Genomic DNA, 19,407 nt, shown 5'->3' with positions numbered 1-19,407 from the left:
TTTTAAAATCACTTCTTTTCCGATTATATACTCATACGTGAGAACATGCAAAATATTGTATAGATTCGAATGGAAACCGTATGCAGACTTTCGTTTTGTCTGAATTTTTTTTTTATACAGACTATGTGAAAGGTACTTTGAAAATATTCAGTTAGAATGGACCCTTTGCTCAAAGTACTAAACAGATGGCCTCTCGTAACCACTTTGCTACTGCTGCTGCTGCTGCTGCTGCGAGTGCGAACTAGTTCTGCACCATGTGCATACGAAATATAAATTTGCCAACAAGTTAAGCGATTGGGCCATAATGGCTTTGAAATTATTGCAAAAATTTGCAGAAAATTCCTTAAATATTTTCATAGATGGCCGTTGCAATGTTTGGCTTTGCTGTTTCTTTTATAATCATATTAATAATAGGAATTTACTCAAGCATATCGTAAGTCAGCATAGAAAATGATTTATTTATATAGGTTTGGATGCACGATTAATACTTCAAATGTGAACTTAAGGGTTATGTTCTCTTTATGCCACCTTCTCGGTCAGTAAGTTTCGGTAGTGATACGCAAATTTTGTCCCTAACGAAAACCTCATATTATTTTGTGTAAGTATCGGCTCTCAAATAATGCCTGGCAACGTTTCATGTCATTCCGATTATTCGCTGTATTATAAGAGTGCAGGTGGTTTTAGCGACATTATTTTCGTTAGTTCGAAAATAATGGAAAAGTCGGAAATTTCTTGCGTTAATTAAACAATACTTGTCACTGAGAAAAATATCGTTTACAGTCAGTGTGAGCTTGAAAATTCTGACACCGATTACTTTTCATCAATAATAACAATTGATTGGTGGTTTGCTAATCCCGAAAGGTGGTGTGAGGGTGAGAAACTACATTTTCATACTTTATAAGATTGAGTGGGCGTGGCTACTTCTTCTCATCTTTGTAGAATAGTAAAAACTTATAAAGCAGAGACGCATTCCGTTCATGTTGCACTCGTGATGTGTGTTACTTGGCCGATTTGATCCAGTTTCAATGCCTAGAACTTTCAATCTTTCTGCCAAATTTGATATCTTCATAACTGCAAATGAAAAAATGTTTACCATCGATGTTGCAAAGACAGACAGGAGAATAGATGCTCATCCTTAAATCACCTTAGATATTGCAAACGTTGCGACCAAATGAATATACCCCGATCCTGCGGGTGTGGAATAAACTGCCTTTAAATTTTGTTAGTTCTGCCAATAGGTTGCTTTGCTCCCTTATCAGCTTTTTTGCTCCATATCGTTGCTTGCGTTCTCTTAGTGAAGCTATAAATAATAACAACATTTATTTTTCGATGTCAGTGCGGATTGAAATTATTAGATGAGAAATTTAACTTACCGTACTTGCCCACTTGCAAACGTATTGAATGAAAATGTGGACTAAATTTGTGTTCGATCATAATTCTGAGTAACTGTAGCACAGAATTCTATTAATACACTTACCGCCGAAGATCGGTTATTCAGCATATTTTTTCTTCGAGAGAACTATTGGGATCTGTGGGAGGAAAGTTAGGCGTCAGTGTGTAAATTTCTTGCTGAATTCCCTCGCGGGGCTAAAAGCAATTTTTTGATTGCATCTGAACTCTGCCGAGCTCACACTTTTAGATATCTGCAGATTGCTTGTGAATTTCTTTTGCCCCAGAATATTACTCTGAATCAGTGAAGGAAATGTACACTAAAAAAAAAGTCGCTTTAATGAACTGTGCGGCTGCCATTATTCGATTGCCTGCGAAAACGGTCGTTGTTGCGCAAAATTTGTTTTCATAAAAACTATTATGGTTTTCAGTATGGACACTAAGTCAGCTGTCTATGTTGCTATCGATTTTGAGTATTTAATCTACCTCACCAGAAATTTTTTACTCTCTCATAGAACAGCTAGAAAAACCCTAACTCACCATTGAAACGATAACCTAAAGCGCGCGCAAGAATAGGAGAATATTACGGCACATAATGGGAGATCTTCAGTCCATACCGATTTACTATCAGCTACGTGATTGCCCTCCACGTAAGATTGAGAAAAGTTTCATTAGATAATCGAATGCAGGTTTCTTGAGCATATGCTCAATTCTTACTTTGTTCACTGCATTGAAAGTGCTGGCAAATCAGCGTACAATTAAAGATGTCTTTGTATTTAAGAGAAACCATTTTGCAAAGAATTCATTTACTTTCCTTTAAAATAAACAAAGGCTGTAAAAAAGTCGACCATTGCTAGCAACATTTTTGCAATATGACTCCTTTTGCTCAGCATTCAAGGCAAAAGCAAAAAAATCGTGTTAAAATTTCTACCTAAGCAATTCTCATATGTGTTATAAGTACTATGTAAGCGAAGGTGCACACCACTCTCTCCCTTTACGTGGAGATAATTTTCTCCGTGCGAATTTATTGAATACAAAGTAAGAAGAAAAAGCTTTATATAAAGCGGTCAGCTAAAACTTCAATCGTGGAGAACATAGAAATAATTATCCAAATAATTTGTAAAATGAAAAATATGAGAAAGAAAATCTCGCATGCGGTCGTCTAAGGTCGGTAATCTCCAAAATAGGTAGCAGTGGAAAACGTGGGATAAGTGTTTGTTGGAAAAGTAAACAAACAACACAATGCCAATGTTTTGTTTGATAATGAAATATAATAAGTTAAGAACAACAAATAGGACAAATAACGGTTGCCGCAGCGCTGAGCTGCATCATCCGGTAAATAGAATTTTTTTCTAAATCTCAACAATACTTTACAATACTGTATAATACTTTAAAAAAAGTGTCCATTTATTGTCTTTATTGGAAATTCCACAAGCCGCTGACACAACTATACAACTGAAACAACGTAAAATTCGTAGAGTTATTAATAATAGAATGCGTAGAAGTCTTCATCACATTTTAGATCGCTTTCGCCCTTTGAAGTTTCTTCTTTTTCAGCAGATAAGTTCGACTTGCTGTTAGCAGCTCTCAAGCGTTCCGGAAAGTTCTCGTTTACGTTCTCTTTATCGCATTCGGTATACTTAGGGATCATATCGTCTACTTGGGCCGTACTTTTTATATGGATTCGTTTGTTACCTTTCTTACCTTTCGAAACCATTACTTGGCCATTTTCACAAACTACGTTGCAAAACCCGTAATATTTTAATTTTGTCTTTGCATAATGAAATAAAGTGTTGGTATAATCGTCCCTATATTCATGGATTATTACCAAGCCATATTCGGGATGATTCTTCACTTTACACCTGTTATTGAGAAAATTGGTTTTTAATCGTGAACTTTTAAATTGTACCAATAAAGAGACGATATTTGCTGAGCGATATTTTATATTTTGTTTTTCCAGTAGGCGTACGCCATGTATATCGTGCGCAGAAATTTCCACATCGATTGTGGCAGCAAAGGCTATAATTATATTGACTAAAGGATAGCGGATGTGACGCGAAGGGAAACGTTTTATCACAACACTAGTTACACGAGTAATATCTTTGGCGATTGTTTCTTTTTTGGTAGGCATCGTCTTTTCTTGTTCCACCTGATTCGATTTTTGAATATTGTTGGGGAGTGGCGTTGGTTCCATTTTAGTAGCACCATACTGATCGACTAAACTTTGTAGTTTCATTTTATCTATAGATAGTTGAACCGAAATCGATATTTCCTTTTGCAATTCTGCGGTGACGTGTCCTAGCTTTTGCTCCATTATAATTAGTTTTTGTTTCAATATCGAATCCGATCCATCTACTGGTGTTTCCATACCTGTCGCGGTACATTTGAGTGCAGAAATTTCCAACATCCTTAGTCGAATTTCTCTGTTTTTTCCTTCAATCTGCAATGAAAAATATTCGTTCTTTTCCTCCAAATCTTTAATACTTTCGTGGGCCTCAGTGTATTGTTTCTGTAATGCCAGAAAATTTGTCTCACTATCTTTAAGTTTGGAAAGTTCGCCATTTAAGCGTCGAATCTCTTCCTGAGCTATAGTGCATTGCTCTTGTATTTGCAAAAAATCAAGATCCTTTTGATTTGATTCGTCATATATTTTTTCCATTTTAGTTTCGCAGCTTTCCAGTTTCGCTTTCAGATCATTTACTACTGATTCGTCAGCTGCCTCCTCGTCAAAGTTCAGGTACAATTTTTGCATATTCGCATACTGAACACGACATATCGGACACTCGCTAGATCTGGAAAATAACAAACGCATAATGCATGAATTGATTCATCTGGTTATTATTATTCTAGTTTACCTTCCTCGCCAATTCTGAAGGCAATCATGATGAAATACGTGGCCGCAACTAGTATTGTAAATAGTGTCCGTTGCTTTGAAATTTTCCGCACATATAGTGCACGTAGTAACTGGCGTTGCCGGCATTTCAAGTAAATAAGTTTCTTATTTTTGCCTTTATTAATCAAGAGTTTTGTACACAACAACACGCTTCTTTTAAATATACGAAAATAGTCGAGGAGTTCCTTAGGTTATGCTAAATAGGTTTTCGCAAAAAAAAAGTCTGGTAGTTTCCCTTGTTTGCTCAACGAGTAAACGATCTTATTGGATTAAATATATTAGTCGAATATGTCAAATGTGTCAATGATAGTAGAGTTGCCGCTCTTTCTATAAATAAATGATATTTTGTGTTCTTGTAACGGAGAATACCCACTTTTCGAAATAAAGGTTAAGTACATGTAGATGGCCATTTAAACAATTCCATTTGATTAAAACAATAGGGCTCAACGCCATAATAAGATTTAGATTTAGGTCGAATCACAATAGTATTTCTCGTGTCAGGACATAGGTGTTTTATTTAACTAGGCTTTGTCGGGATAGCAAACAAGTCATATGATTTTTTTTGCAAACAAGCGAATTAAAATATATGCAGCATATTTTTGAAATTGATAGGGGAGGAGAAAATTTTCAAATTCGATGAATAATAAGTTTGGGAAAATAAATACATTAACTGCTGGTCGCTTAAAACCATGTGAGTATTTTAACAATTTATTATTATAAGTTTAATGTTTCTTCCCAAAATGATGGCAACACATATCAATTTATTCTTTAATATTATGAAGCATAAAAATGAATAAATATGCCCAACTCACTTTCAGTACGCCTAAATATTGGGACCACAAATTAGTTCAATCCTGTTTTCCGGTAAGAGAAATTGTAATTAGTACTGTAAGGCATAGAATAAAACTCTGACTTCTTCATAAGAAAATAGAATCTTTCAGTTATACGTATCTGTATAAATTGTCACACTACTAAAGCGTACACACGGCGTTTGAATAGATGTAGTTTTTTGCCAAAAAACGAAATATGCGGGAAACTACTTTCCCTGATTAATTCAACGGATAGCACGGCTAAATCCGTATAACGAATGAGCAGTGGACTCGCTACAATATCCAAAGTTTAAATAACCATTGTAGTGAGTATGCGAATACATAATAACATTGACGTTAACTGACTGAATATCCTTTATGGTCTCATTTCAGGGGGTCAGTTTGTTTCAGCCAAATAAGTACCACGTTCAGTAATTGTTGCAATATACCAAACATTATAACCATCGCGAATTTTTAGTACGAAGGATTTCCGTTCCATATAGCAAAACTCGTCCAGGAAATGTTTACAGTTTTAATCTGGAATGCCTTACCCTTCTCGCTGTTATCAGCCAATGTTACTCCCACCGATTAACGCAGGTTTCAATACATGGCTCATTGTTTGCTCGAACAAGAAAGATGGGGAACAATTGTAGCTAGCAACACTATGGACAATAATTTGAATAAAATAAATTGTAAGAATTTCCCTCAATAAAGCAAAAAAAACCTGAAAACTTATTCGATGATGAATATGAAAGAATCCAAAACCGAAACGCAGGCAAAGAAGACTGTATTGGATGCAAAGCGGTCTATCGAATACATTGACAATCAGCAACCGGAACATCAAATGAAAAAAAAAGTTTGCTCTTGACGCAAGTTAATTAATTAATCAAAACTTTATCTATTTAATAAATTTTTTGCAATACTTAGATAAGCATATGTTGTAGTATATAAACAAAATCTACTCAAAAATATATTAACACAATAAAAGGTAGGTCTGTCTCAAGTGCTTGCTCATCCGCCCAAACCTAATATACTCTTGCACATCAAACCCTACACCACTTGTGGTGAATAATGAATTTGTTAAACTACATGAAAAAAGCGCCAACAATTCAGATGTGATTTCAATTCCAATACTGTATGTGCATCTATATAGAAATCGGCATCGATTAATTACCACAATCATTGAAAAGCGGACCTATAACACAAACGGTGTAGGGAGTGAAATTTTCTTCGTAGAATATTTTCAGTGAAATATCTTGAAGCATACGGCAAACGAGAAAACTTGGAATTCTTCAGAAGCACACTTGCAGCCGCTAAAGGTCCGAGTGGGTAAGTAAACTCCTAAGCGATCGCAAATATGCAAGAGCTTGTCAATTGATAACGATGGTAAACAAACTCTGTTGTTTTTCGACTGATACCAAGTTAAGTTAAATACGACATAAGCAAATCGCGCGCATTAAGAAGAGTTGCTTTGATAGAACCTAAAGGCTCCGCTGTTGCGATTCACTAAAACATATCAAGCAGATTTTTACACAGGACTCTGAACGCAGTGAAAAGTTCGCAATTATATTTATACTGGTTAAGCTTTATGAAGACAAAGTTCCTAGATAAATAACTCAGAAGAGTAAAGCTTACATCACCAAATATTATCGACGAATTGATAGCACCATTTATGGACTTATTTAGGAAGGAACAACCAGGAATATATCCACATTTCGCAAGGGACGGTAAGGCTAGCAGAAGCAATCTATTTTCATAAGGAGGCAAAGAGACAAGCTGGTCATATTTCAATATTGGTCTGACTAAGTTGACATTAAGCTGCCGTTCAATTGATCCTAGCGACGACCTAGTTTTCCTTAAAGTGAGCTCAATGTGCAGATTGAAACGTAATCTTTGGCCGAACAGAACCACTAAATCCATGAACGAATTCAATTTTTGTGAATCGATGATATATTCAGTAGTGCACGAATGTGTCTTTGAGAAAGAAAGCTACTTGCATTTTTTTGTTTACATTTATTATCATAAAATTTAATGAGCATCATGTGACAAATTACTTAAATCAGTTTGAAGCTGATACAAGTGCGAAAGGAGACCATTGAGGTAGGTATAGAATGAATAAACAACAATTTTTTGAGATTTTGAGGCACGTAGCCTAGCCTTTTTTTTGATGACTTACAAATAACTTCAAATGTTCCAGGTTCTATCATCTTTTGTTACGTTAGTTTGAATAAATAAAAAGATGAAAGCTAACGATAATGAATGTAATTCTCTTCTCTTTCTCTTATTCCTCCTATTTGTTTATAATTATCTCTCACTGCACTTGCATGCAAAATTTCCTCCAGTATACCAGTAGCGTCCTCTATCGAAATAGACATACAATAAATTAACTAATTCATCTCCGTATCTACCAATTACTTAATGTTTTTAGTAATTTTTTAATGTTCTTAAAGTTACACAAGTAATTAATTAAGAATAAAACCAACTAATGGTATAATATAAATACATAAACAAAAAATACTAAAGAAGACATAAAGTATAAATATAAACGACCTGCTAACGGAAAAGTAATTTTTCAATTTAATAATTGATACCCGAATTTTATTAAATGAAGGAAATTATAACGATCATACGAAACAAACTGAAATAATAATAATAAAGTAAAGAAGAAAGAATTTTTTTTTTTTTATAGTAACCTTGGGCCGGTTTTTTTTCCTGAATAGAAATTATTTGAATTAACATTAAATTGTAGATGTAAATTGTTAAGAATTTGGTACACTTTGGTACACTTTTTCATTCAAGTTATTGATCGTTCCCGCTTCGTGGCGAAAGATGCCATCTTTTTGTTTCATTCGCAATATGCGGAGAAAATAAGTAAAAATACTATAGTGGGACACGACCCATCATTGTATACTTTACACCACATCACACTTTAACCAATTAACTTTGTCGACCTCTTTCGCGACAGAGTGTATACCGACGAACAAAGAATACGCGAAATATGAAATTAGATTGCAATGAAACGGTAAAAATACGACTTTGTTTGAGGAGTGCTCCAAAAATTGGCCAAATCCGCATTATTTTCAAAAGCGTTCGTCCTCAACTGAAGTGTCACGTTAGTGTGTCAAATTTCATCAAAATATCTGAAAATTTGCGAACATTAAATTAAACACACACGGACACAAGCGGACGGACACTCTTAAGTAACATCAGAACGAGATTATGTGTCGATCGAGATAATAAAAAGCGAGTCTATCTCAAAGCTTTCTGGGTGTTGCATATGTTTTAATACACTCTTTGCATATTAAGCCCCAAGTGGTGTAGGGTATAACAACTAATTCATTGATTTGCATTTAGATGTGATTTCAATTTGTGCGAAAATAAAGACAGCTGCATCTACGACTAAAGCGCGGTCACTGTACATACTTTAATTTTCGTAATTGAATTAAGAACTCACCATACATTTTCTTATTTGCATTGTAAATGTGTGGGTGGGAACATTGATCAAAAAATTACATTTTCCTTGAGGCACAGATGAAAAATGTTGCACGTATTGACTTTCATGCGTAATTAATATTTATATATATCCTGCAGATGTAATACATAATTAATTATCAAAAACAAAATTTAAAATTAAATATTTGTCATTTACACTCACCACCCAAGGTTAGAAAAATATGCACCAGAAACCCATTAGTTATGTTTGGCGAGAACAAGTCGCTAACTGCGTGCATTTGCATGTGTCAGCTCATACATGTGTTTATCCATTGCAGGCATATTCTAAATCTTCAATGTTCCAATTGAAAATTTCCCGTTTCTATGGGATTCAGTGGCACATATCAAGATTGAGAGTAAAATTGTAATTTTTTTAGAGAGCAGCACCAGCACAGAAGATTGAAAGAACTCGAAAAAAAGAACGATATTTTTAAAATATTATTTGTGGGTCATATCGGTTTGAGATTTTTCAAAAATATTTGTGTGAAATAAGCCAACATCTTAGATAACATTTATGCTTATTCTTGCCAATCGGATATTGAAGACAATGAAAGGGCTGAGCGTGCAGCCAAGAGGAGAGCTCGAGGGACCCATTCTGTAGGGCACCAAGAAAGTGTGTTAAGAGGCTGGCATGGCAATGGGCATAAAAAAAATTGGAATACCACTGAAAGTAAAACGCAGGATAACGGTAAGCGCAAGGATCTACAAGATTTTCCGGTGTAGCACATAAGCAGGCAGAGACAGAGAAGGAACTAATTACGTTTGGTCACCGGCTTCTTCGCGGGTCTTAATTCGCTTCTTCACGAATAATATGGGCATCTCTGATATCGAATTATGCAGATTCTGCCAAGCGAGGAGCGAAACGTCCCATCATATCCTATGTGTTCATAGCACCAGGTAGAATATGTTACCTCGAACCAAAGAAGGTGGCGGCATTCATAGGAATCCTAAACGCGGAGAGTTAGACGCATGGGTCGATACAACAGATCTTTCCGGTCGCAATACACCACGACTTTCAAATTTTTGGCTTCGTTGGTGAGAATTCGAAACTGCTATCAACGTGGCTACAGCCCCCGAGCCGGCTTATTTCGAAATTGAATCTTTACTTCTATTTTCACTTTCGGACTAAAGTTCCGGTTTATACCAAGCACATGTGTAATGATACACTATGAAAATGTGTTCACTTGGATAAATGACAAAAAACATTGCTGTTGTCTGTTTGAAATTTTTAAAACATTTTAATTCGGTATTCCAATGTGATGAATTTTGAAAGAATGGGTCATTCTTTTGAACCGCTTACCCACATAATCATGCCTATGAAAAGTAAGCCTTTGCTTACTGGGAAAAGGCGTAATAATTAATAATACTTTGTGACGAAGTTGGGTAATAAGATTTGGGACAAGAAATAATTGGATCACTTTAGTTTGGCATTTCTTAGCGAGAATAGTTCAATTGGCAAACTGGTGGAAAATAATGATTCGACATAGAAATGAAGTCTGCCAAATTTCAAATTAAACATCATTCCATTGAAGGGATCTGGTTTTTATAACTTTATGATGCATAGATGTAAAGTAATAAAATCTTTCGTAAGAAAACCAAAATTCATAGGTTGGGACCACGTGAGTTTATATTTTGGATACGCTTTCCGTGAAGGCTTGCCGTGAAGGCAAAAATTTGTAGTATTTTGAAAGGAAAATTTGTCAAGAATTGTGTTAGATGATCCGGTGTAGGGTATTTAAAGGCTACGCTTGCTTGACAATGGGCTTCCATTACTAGTTTTAAATAAAACTACAGAATTTTTCTTGGCTCATTAGTAAATATCATGTCATCATATAAATGAGGTGAGAAATGTTTGGAAAGCTCTCTGATTTAAATCGTACTTGAAAAATACGCACGCATATCTAATTGCGTGCACATATTTTAGGTAGTTTAAACCTACTTAAAGCAGCACTAAGCTTTTAAAAACTAAAATTTATATATTTAATCGGTTCAATAGTCTTAAACGCGCTGCTATTTGGAGGCACGTATAGTTATTGGGCTCAATATTGTTTAAGCGTTAATTAACACTTACATATATATATATATATATGTATATGTGTATATATACGTTTATATTTATGTAACATTCTGTTATCATTGACGCATTGAGTGAAAGTTGTAATGAAAGCATTCACGAACTTTTTTTGATTTATTTGTATCTTCAAAGTCAACCGGGCTGTATATCCGCTTACAGGTATCCATATCGAAAGTTTCACATTTAAATATATATTTACTTGTAATTTTTCTATTTAAATTTATGAAGGAAAAGCATGAATAAAGTAAATTTAAGACGAGCAAGGCCGACCCTTTAATATCTTACAAAATGTTGCGTTGCACATATTGCGAATTGTTTTCGTCGTAGAGAACTCAAAACATATATATCTTGTTTCGATGTAATGACTTGATTTTCCTTCGAACCCTGATTAGCCCAAAAAGTCAACAGAGATAGTCCAAATTTCGTAAAAGTGAAGTAAATAATAAATTTCTGCAAAGTAATTGTACTCTTCAAGCTCTATCTGTAATTCTTTGTGGTATAAGGTCTTGTTTTTTTCCTTAACAATGCTTATAAGAAAATGGGTTCGACAAGTATACTTATGTGGTTCGAACTTGGCGCTGTAAGTTCATATGCTCAAATGACATTTACTGTCATCAGATCTGATTACCCTGTAGATTTGTTGTAATATATACTAAAAAGTGTCATAGGGGAGTGAATTCAAAACGTGTTTCGTATTCATTCCTTATAGTAACTGCTTAATGGCTTTATATTTATATTAGTCAATGCAATCTATTTTTAATCGAATTAATCTTTAGAAAAATATATTTGAAAGCTTGACATTTCATCAATATATACAACTTGAAAGTTGCTCGCATTGATTTGAACATAAAAAAGTTTAATGATGAAAAGTTCAGGAAATAATTCTGAACCCTTTGGTAAATTAAAAATGTTTGGTGGTCGTCGGCGCGGCGCTTACAAACGAAGATATTTAATATACCTGCGTTGCATACGGCGTAAGCTTTCATGAGAACGCACTCATTCATTACATAAACGTTAACGTTGATTACAGCAACAATACTGGTTTTTGTTTTAAATTCAATTTAGTTTGGCCTCGTTTTCGATCACAATACTAAACCATTTTCAGCAAAATAAATTTGTTGTTGATGTTTATTTATTTGGTTTTTCACGTAAATATCGGTCTGCCTTTGTGTGTGTGCATGTATATATATATATATATATATATATATGTATATATATATATGTGTTCGGCATGAGTGATTGTTTGACTGGTCGGTTAGTTGGATTGGGTGAGTTAACTGGCATTGACATGATGAATAAATAACACGGATTAAATTAAAAGGTTTTTAATATCTAACGTTTTTGGCCTGATTCACCAACACAATGCTTATGTGATGCAGTTGCATTCAATATATTGCGCTTTTTGTTTTTATTTTACGCGAAGGATTTTCTCTGTTGTGGATTTTATTAATTATTCATTTATATATCAAAAAAAAAAAAAAAAAAAAAAAAAAAAGATGAATAGTTAGCATGTTCTCTCTTTTTTCCCTTTTTATTCTGTGCTTTCTTTTTTCTCGCCATTTTATATGAAATTTGTTTCTTTTTCTTTCCGCTGGGGATTTTCTCAATATGTTATAAATGTCTGTTATTTTTTATTATTTATTGGCGATCTCTTGACGTCAATGGCTTTAATAGAAATGATTATATAATATATGTCAACTATATATATATAATTTTTTAAACATGCATATGCATATACGTATAGCGATGCATGTGGCTTTACGTATGATATTCAATTTACGCAGACGATTATTGCAGTGACCTCAAGCGATTTATAAGATTTGGCGAATGTTTTTTTTTAAATAAATTATATATAATAAATAAACACGGATCGGCTACTTTATAAAATTCTGCGTCGACTTGAACAGCGCAAATTACTCGGACCAATCAACCTGACCGTGATTTAAATTGATGATTCGAATCTCATCAAGAGTTTAGATTAATCGACTTTCTTGCTTATGCTCTTTCTTCCCAGGTTACGCTAAAAAAACGGTTTATGTTTAAAAAATTTAATCAATTAGTTAATTTATTCATAATTGAGTCGGAATAGTAATATGCAAGACTACGGTTCCATTTTCGCGAGGCATTTTCATTTAGATGCATTCAGCGGCCTGCAACTAGGTTTGTGCAACTTGGACTTTAAAGAAAGGAAGAAATCATTTAATCTACTATAGGTGTAGCTAGCTAGAAAAATACGTATAGGTTATAGGTTTCGCATGATGCGAATATGCTCACCATTTGAGTGAAAAAGTTTAATTTTCAATCAAATCAAAAAAGGCATTCTATTATTGATAAAAAATGTTTAGATTAATTTATTGGACATATCCTAGCAGGTGCTCAGAGTGTTAATTTAAACATAATGAAAAGAATGATACTTTTAAGAGAGTTCCACGGATGATTTTGAAAAATCGTGTTTTGGCATAAAGGCGTTTAAGCTTTTCGCATATGCTAAAGACGCGATTATTATCACAATAAATTTTTATTTTTTTCCATTATGTAAAGGCCTCGGGACCATAAAAATGTCCTTTCTTGTTCGTATGTAGTTGCTTACCCTCTTTCCTGCCTGCTTTTGTCATATCTGCCAAAGACAAAGTGTTGCATTTTACTCTCACGACATTTGCGAATTTAAAATTTTTTAACCGAAGTTGCAATGAAACTTAAAATCTTCATTAAAAACTTTCAATCTCTTAACAAAAATTGATTATCGTTTTCGGATCACTCCAAGTCTCGCTTTGAATTGCTTTTAGCAGCTCATACCTATTCCAACTTTTTTCTGGAAATCCTTTTAAATGAATATAAATACTCTCTGAAAACATTTGTGCGTGTATTAGAGAACCTAAAAGATAATAGATAAGATATTAGGTTGCAACATCTTAGACGGGATTCACTTGATGCCGGAAATTATTTTGGGAAAAAGATTAAAATTTTCAAGGGAAAAATTTTTATTAGATCACGTATTACGTCACATAGATTCTAAGAGATCCAACGAATTGTCTATTAAGCCAACAAAACAAATATACATTTTTCCAAAAAATGTGTGCTGCAGTGTTGGCACTCCCTTTAGGCGAACAATACTTAAGTGCCTATTAAAGTTCAGGCCTTTCAAAGCTTGAGTTTCTTTGCTTAATGATTTCCAATTTTCGGAAAAACATTAAATTTCGAATCCTGGTTTCTTTGGTTCTGCACACGTTTACATTCATAACGAGCCCTACTTATATAGAATGCATTCGTAACCGATGATATATATACGTAAGTTTGTTATGTTTGTTTATAATCTTAATTGTATTCATTCATTACATATCGTATGCAACTGCGAGTCAGGTATGTATGTGGTTGAGAAACGAGGTGTTTCCGACAATTTCCATTGCATTTCAGTTTGGTTTTATGGCTTTTGAATCGCGTGAATTATATACAATTTTTACAGGTTTGCATGTTGGAAAATACTATTTTTCACTTGATTTCTGCCATATTCCTCCATTTTATTTTCTTCATGTTTTTATTTTTTTCCTGTGTTTTTGCATATTTCTCACCTTGTTTTTTAGCGGAGTTGTTCGTTTAAATGAATGAGTACATGCATGCATGCATTCATGTATGCATCTATATATATGCCTAGGTATGTAAGTATATATATATATATATATATATGAGTGCAATGTATAAAAGAAATGGAACGGTTTAGTCTATATTTCATATTTTTTGTATGAATGTTTTTGTTGTTTTATGTTTTTTAAATAGTTTGCAGCTTAATGAGTTACAGTCTAACACAGCTGGAGAGCAGACGTCGACAGGCTCCCCTATGGTGTTGGCTGTCAGGTGTAGCGGCCGGCTTCCTTTCTATTTTCTTTCTTTTTTTTTTTTTTTTTGTCCGAAGCTTTCGTTTACCATATTTTTTTAGCTACGATCAGTGTTTTATTTATGCATTGTCTTGAATTCATTTCGATGTTTTTAGTTATACAAGAATGAATGAATGTTTGCGGTGTATATGGGTGGGTGCGGGAATGAATAGGGGCGAGGAAGAGGAGGAGGAGGAGGAGGAGGAGGATTTATATGATTTCCTACATAGATTATTTTTTTGTTATCGCACAAATTTTTGTTTTTACACCTCCTACACGACGATGGTGTTGTTTTCGTTGTTGTCGGCCATTTGTGATGGGTGTTGTTTAACAATATCCGCACACATACACACTCAATCGCATATAAAACTGCTCATATATATATATATATATATATACATATATATGTTTTCATATAGTTATAAAATTTTACCACCGAGTCTATAATGTTTCACAGTTTTAATTGTTCTTCCGGTAATTTTCATAATGGAAATGAAGAACGTTATGAATACTTAGCGGAATAAAGAATTCATTGCACACAGTAGGTATATTCTTCTGCTTGCCGCTTGGCGTGATATTCCTAACACAAATTCAACGAACACATACATTTATTATGAACAAGTTTAAACCAATTCCCTGCCAAATACGACTTTCATGATGTGCTTATTAACTCTTTATAACTCTGGCATAATTTCATGATAATGTTTTAAATGCGATTGTTTCTATGCTAAATTTAAGAAGGAATAGATTGCAAATGCTAAGGACGGTAAAAGTTTAACGTGAATTTCCGACGAGAAGGCTTAACATAACGGTAAACGATAAAATAAGGCAGAAGAAAATGTCTCTCATATGCCCCCTAAGATGATTAGTTCGTGAGTCGTAGAAGACTGCAAGAGCAATTTAGGCCTAAACGAATTTGGCTAATACCCATAAAATCGAAAAGTAAATCATTGCCTATAAATATCTATAGCTGGTTTGTGAAATAAGCGATCTGTTGACCGCATATATTCCAGCTGTATATTGCATTAGAGCGGGCACTAGGTTATAACTGGCACAATGATAACTGCGATTGTGAAGTTGGATAATCTCCATTTATTGATTCTAAGGAGACATAGGTCTTTTTTAGCACAACGAATTTGACCTAATTTTCCTAATCTTCTTCGATTGGCTCGTTTATGCTAGAACTAACGCCAAGATCCAGTTTTGTTTCCTAGGGAGGAATTTTGTCCTTCATATTGCAAACTTTTTAACACGTAGATTAGAATATTTCTAATGCAAATTCTTCGCAGGCTGTCTGAACCTGTGCTGCAAACCTTTATTGCCGTCTTTAATAAAGGAAAAAAAAAGAAGAGATTTAAGTCTTCTAAATTCGCAGGATGTTTCATTGTAATTCAGCTAAATAGCGCTGACTCCAACACCATTCTCTGTTTTCAAATAACAACAACAACTGTAGCAGAGAAATATCGCAATTCAAGCGCAAGTACTGCATAATTGCAGTTCTAGCGAGTGCTCAGTCGATAAACCCTTACCAAATGGTCACACGACCAGCCCTACTAGGCTGTGGTTGCCTTGCTAGCTCGTAACATACACAAAAAAAATATATATATATATATTTATCGTTTTCTACGGTGCAATTTTGTGCAATTTTCCTTAAACAGAATAAACTTTTTTTAGAGGCAATGCGATGATAATTTTTCTAATACATCTCGACTTTTTTCTCATATTCGAAAATTCGCGGATATAGTCGCAAAAACCGTTCTCAACACTGAAACCTAAGTTTGATGATATTTCATAAAGCGGAATGGCAACTTTTAACAGAGTAAAAGAAGAAGAGAGGTTTGGACGCAATGCAACTATACTCTTAAGAATTTACTTTTTCGGACTTGAGTTCACTGTACCGGCTTTTTGAGGTCACGTGTTAATGGCCAATAGCCTGGCCAGCTCGCGAATAACTTTTATATAAATTATATGCCGTACCAATGTTGACTTGCTACCATACGGCCAGCAAAAAACCATTGCAAGGAATCATTTTAGTGGAAATAAAAAAACCAAATGCAGTCTAAAGAAGCAGCGGTAAAAAAAATCATGTACGCGTACATAACTTACTTTTAAAGAATTTTCATTTCATTTATTCGTTTGAGAGAGGGATGAGAGAGAGAGAAAAAAAAAGGAAAGAATTTCAAACTTTACGAAAAGAAAAACATGCACACCGTGTCTGACGGTTGCCACATCCAAATTTTACAAAATAAAAATAAAAACAATATAATGTGTATCGATGTACTTTCCAACCGCACTCACAGCGAAGCATTTCATCAAATGCAAAACATAAAATATTTAATAAAGAAAATGCTGCGTTTTTTTTTTTTTTTCATTTTTCATGAAAGTAAAAATGTTTATACACATGTTCGTTTGAACGAACGACCAAAAGAAAGACTAACTTATCAAAGTTCACTTCATATTGACATGTTTTGTTGTAATGGAAGCTAAAGAAGACTCTCGTAACAATTTAATGCAGTTCCGAAGGCGTGTTCAATGTTAACGGCACGTTTTCCATCCAAGTCAAAAAAAAAAAGAAGAAGAAGAAGAGTAACAGCAAAAAGCAAAACGAAGCGGAAGAAAATGGGAAATAAGTTTACAAAAAAAGCTTTTGAAATATTTTTTTGATAAAATATTCAAAAATTATGTATTTATTAATAATTTATAAAAGAAGAAACAGGCTCGCAAATAAACTAAAACTTGTCTTTTTAATTTCTCAACTATAGAGAGATCACATAAAGAGTTGGTTGAGTTTAATATTAATGCCTCTCGTAAGCAAGTTGTTACGGTTTCGCATCCGAAAGACGTTCTTATTGCTAATGCTTTCGTCATTTTAAATTCTAGTTTAATATAATTTCCGATACGAACAGCAAAAAAAGGCAATGCAAAAAAAGCTTAAGGCACTACAAGCTTATAAAGAATGCTTGCTATGTGGATAAGAAAGAAATTGAATTTAAAATGACAGAGAGTCCGTTAATGGGGCGAATGAGAAACTTATCCTTGTATTGACTCAAATCTATTGGCACTTACTAAAGGGGAGAGACATCTAGAGAGTTGTTGAAGAACATTTGATTCTTTGGCAACATCTGGATTCGTTTGATAGAAAACTCCTGGCGAGGGCGTCTAACTGCTGCTCAGCTTGCTTGGTGCGGAATCACTTATCACTTGATTTGAAGACAGTGTGACGGAATGACTTCACTAAAATGAATTGTGCTTAAGGGTTCGCTTTTTGCGCAGATAGTGACGTTATTTATATGGTTTCACCTCTGAACGAAGCCTAAAGCAAAAGTAAAGAAGCCGACAAGGATTCCGTGATGACAACTCGAGTTTCGCTCTCTTCGCTACAGGCTTTGATGTCAAGTTTGAGGTTATATGTAAGTATTGTTGAAGATTAAGAGCACTGCAAACGCATTTAGGAATTAGGACAAATGTTAAGTCATTGCTTTAAAAAGCGAATGTAAACAGAGGAGTGAAGACATCTCGCGTATATTCATAAAAATTCAAGTCATATAAGTTCACTTGCAAAAAATGCACATAGAAGACAGGCGACAAGCCAGGATTAAAAAGAAAACAGTTTTAAGAATTGCTGCCTATAACATACCATGAGCAGGCCCAAAACTAATCATAACCCCCTTGTGCTCACATGCAGCACAGATGAAGAGTAGTGTGATTTACGAGTCGTCTGAAGCCATTCGTCAGAGCTATAAGCAGATAATTGTCGATTCTCCATCGCAATAATGCATTGAATTGCTGTTTGGGAACTCTTTTAGCAAAACTCAACTTGGAACGTAGATGTCGTATTCGGCGATTTTAGCTTCGTATGGTTCTCTGGCTCGAACTCGCAAAATCAATCCAGATACATTTTTGTTACCCGTGAAGAGATAAAGTCGCATTGAAAAATGCATTTTTTTAAAAGGAAAGTTTCTTCAAGTGACTTCAAATTTGACTTAGAATTCTTGAAATAAGCGCCTACTTTGAGGGCATTTTAAGATGTATTTCGATCTTCATTGCTGCTTTTAAGTAATTACGTTTTCCCAGCCTTAGCCTGGCCTTTAGAAGACTGCCCGAAAAGACCTGCTTTGTGTTCTCCTGTTCTACACTATTCGTGCCATAGACAATATTGAAATCGCTCCGAGATGGCTTAATTTTATTGCACCAATCCGTTTAGACTCATTTTTTGAATCGCATGTTTGATTAAGTTTGTCTGCCAGACATTCTACAGGCTGCGGTGTGTTCATCTGACCTTCCCTTGTAAAGCGGTATGTTGAGAACCAAACTAATTGCGCTCTTATCACAAGGGTTTGCGAGGCATAATAACGATATGAATTTTGGTTTAGAGTATTCCAATGGAATGAACACAAATCGAATGAACAAAAGTATAAAGTACAAATTTGTAACCCACATGTTTATGGCGTCATTAGATGAGGAAAATAATCGAGTAGCTCGACTACAGCTATTGTCTTCGTTTGTGTGGAGCTTTTGGTGCTTGTTCCTCACTGCTAGAGAGTAATAAAGTTGACTAGTGCTTCGCGAGACAAAATTGTACTACTTGTCTTCATCTTTGTTGTTGTCTTCGTTAGATTTATAAAAAACATCTCAACGAATGAAGAGGAGCAGCGAAAGAGAAGAAGGAAAGACCAAATGTTCTTAGAAAGTTCAAGAAAAATATCATCAGCTCACGGAATACATTTTTTCGATTTTTCAGTAACATTTCAAAAATATCAGTTTATTTTCTTTCGTGTAATACAAACTAACAAATAAATAAATCGATTTGTGGTAACAATTTCGCAGTTTTATATTAATTTTTTTACGAAATTCGAAGAATGTGAATAGGTTTATTAT

At 34.4% G+C, this 19,407-nt stretch overlaps 1 protein-coding gene and 1 long non-coding RNA gene across 2 annotated transcripts; both read right to left on the bottom strand.

The window, feature by feature from the left end:
* Nucleotides 1-606: 606 nt before the first annotated feature.
* On the bottom strand, nt 607-1,749 carry LOC119634187. The gene is made up of 3 exons (XR_005246931.1): nt 1,374-1,749; nt 1,145-1,300; nt 607-1,071 (listed from the first exon to the last, which is right to left on the bottom strand). It is a non-coding gene; the product is annotated as an uncharacterized LOC119634187 (long non-coding RNA).
* Nucleotides 1,750-2,872: 1,123 nt separating this feature from the next.
* On the bottom strand, nt 2,873-4,542 carry LOC119633568. Its single transcript, XM_038027182.1, has 2 exons — nt 4,245-4,542; nt 2,873-4,181 (listed from the first exon to the last, which is right to left on the bottom strand). Exons 1-2 carry the CDS (start codon nt 4,367-4,369, stop codon nt 2,873-2,875), a joined length of 1,434 nt encoding a protein of 477 aa, XP_037883110.1. The 5' UTR covers nt 4,370-4,542.
* Between the last annotated feature and the right edge of the window lie 14,865 nt (nt 4,543-19,407).

This window comes from Glossina fuscipes, unplaced genomic scaffold (genome assembly GCF_014805625.2).
Source record: "Glossina fuscipes isolate IAEA_lab_2018 unplaced genomic scaffold, Yale_Gfus_2 2, whole genome shotgun sequence".
In the NCBI taxonomy this organism is placed as follows: domain Eukaryota; kingdom Metazoa; phylum Arthropoda; class Insecta; order Diptera; family Glossinidae; genus Glossina; species Glossina fuscipes.
Note: the sequence above shows the minus strand (reverse complement) of the source record. Positions and strands in the feature narration are given on the sequence as shown.

Excerpts from the sequence above, each read along its gene's own strand:
- LOC119633568 (XM_038027182.1), bottom strand. The coding sequence starts at position 4,369 with ATGCCGGCAACGCCAGTTACTACGTGCACTATATGTGCGGAAAATTTC. Across the intron at positions 4,182-4,244 it reads CTTCAGAATTGGCGAGGAAG|ATCTAGCGAGTGTCCGATAT; the intron begins GTAAACTAGAAT and ends GTTATTTTCCAG.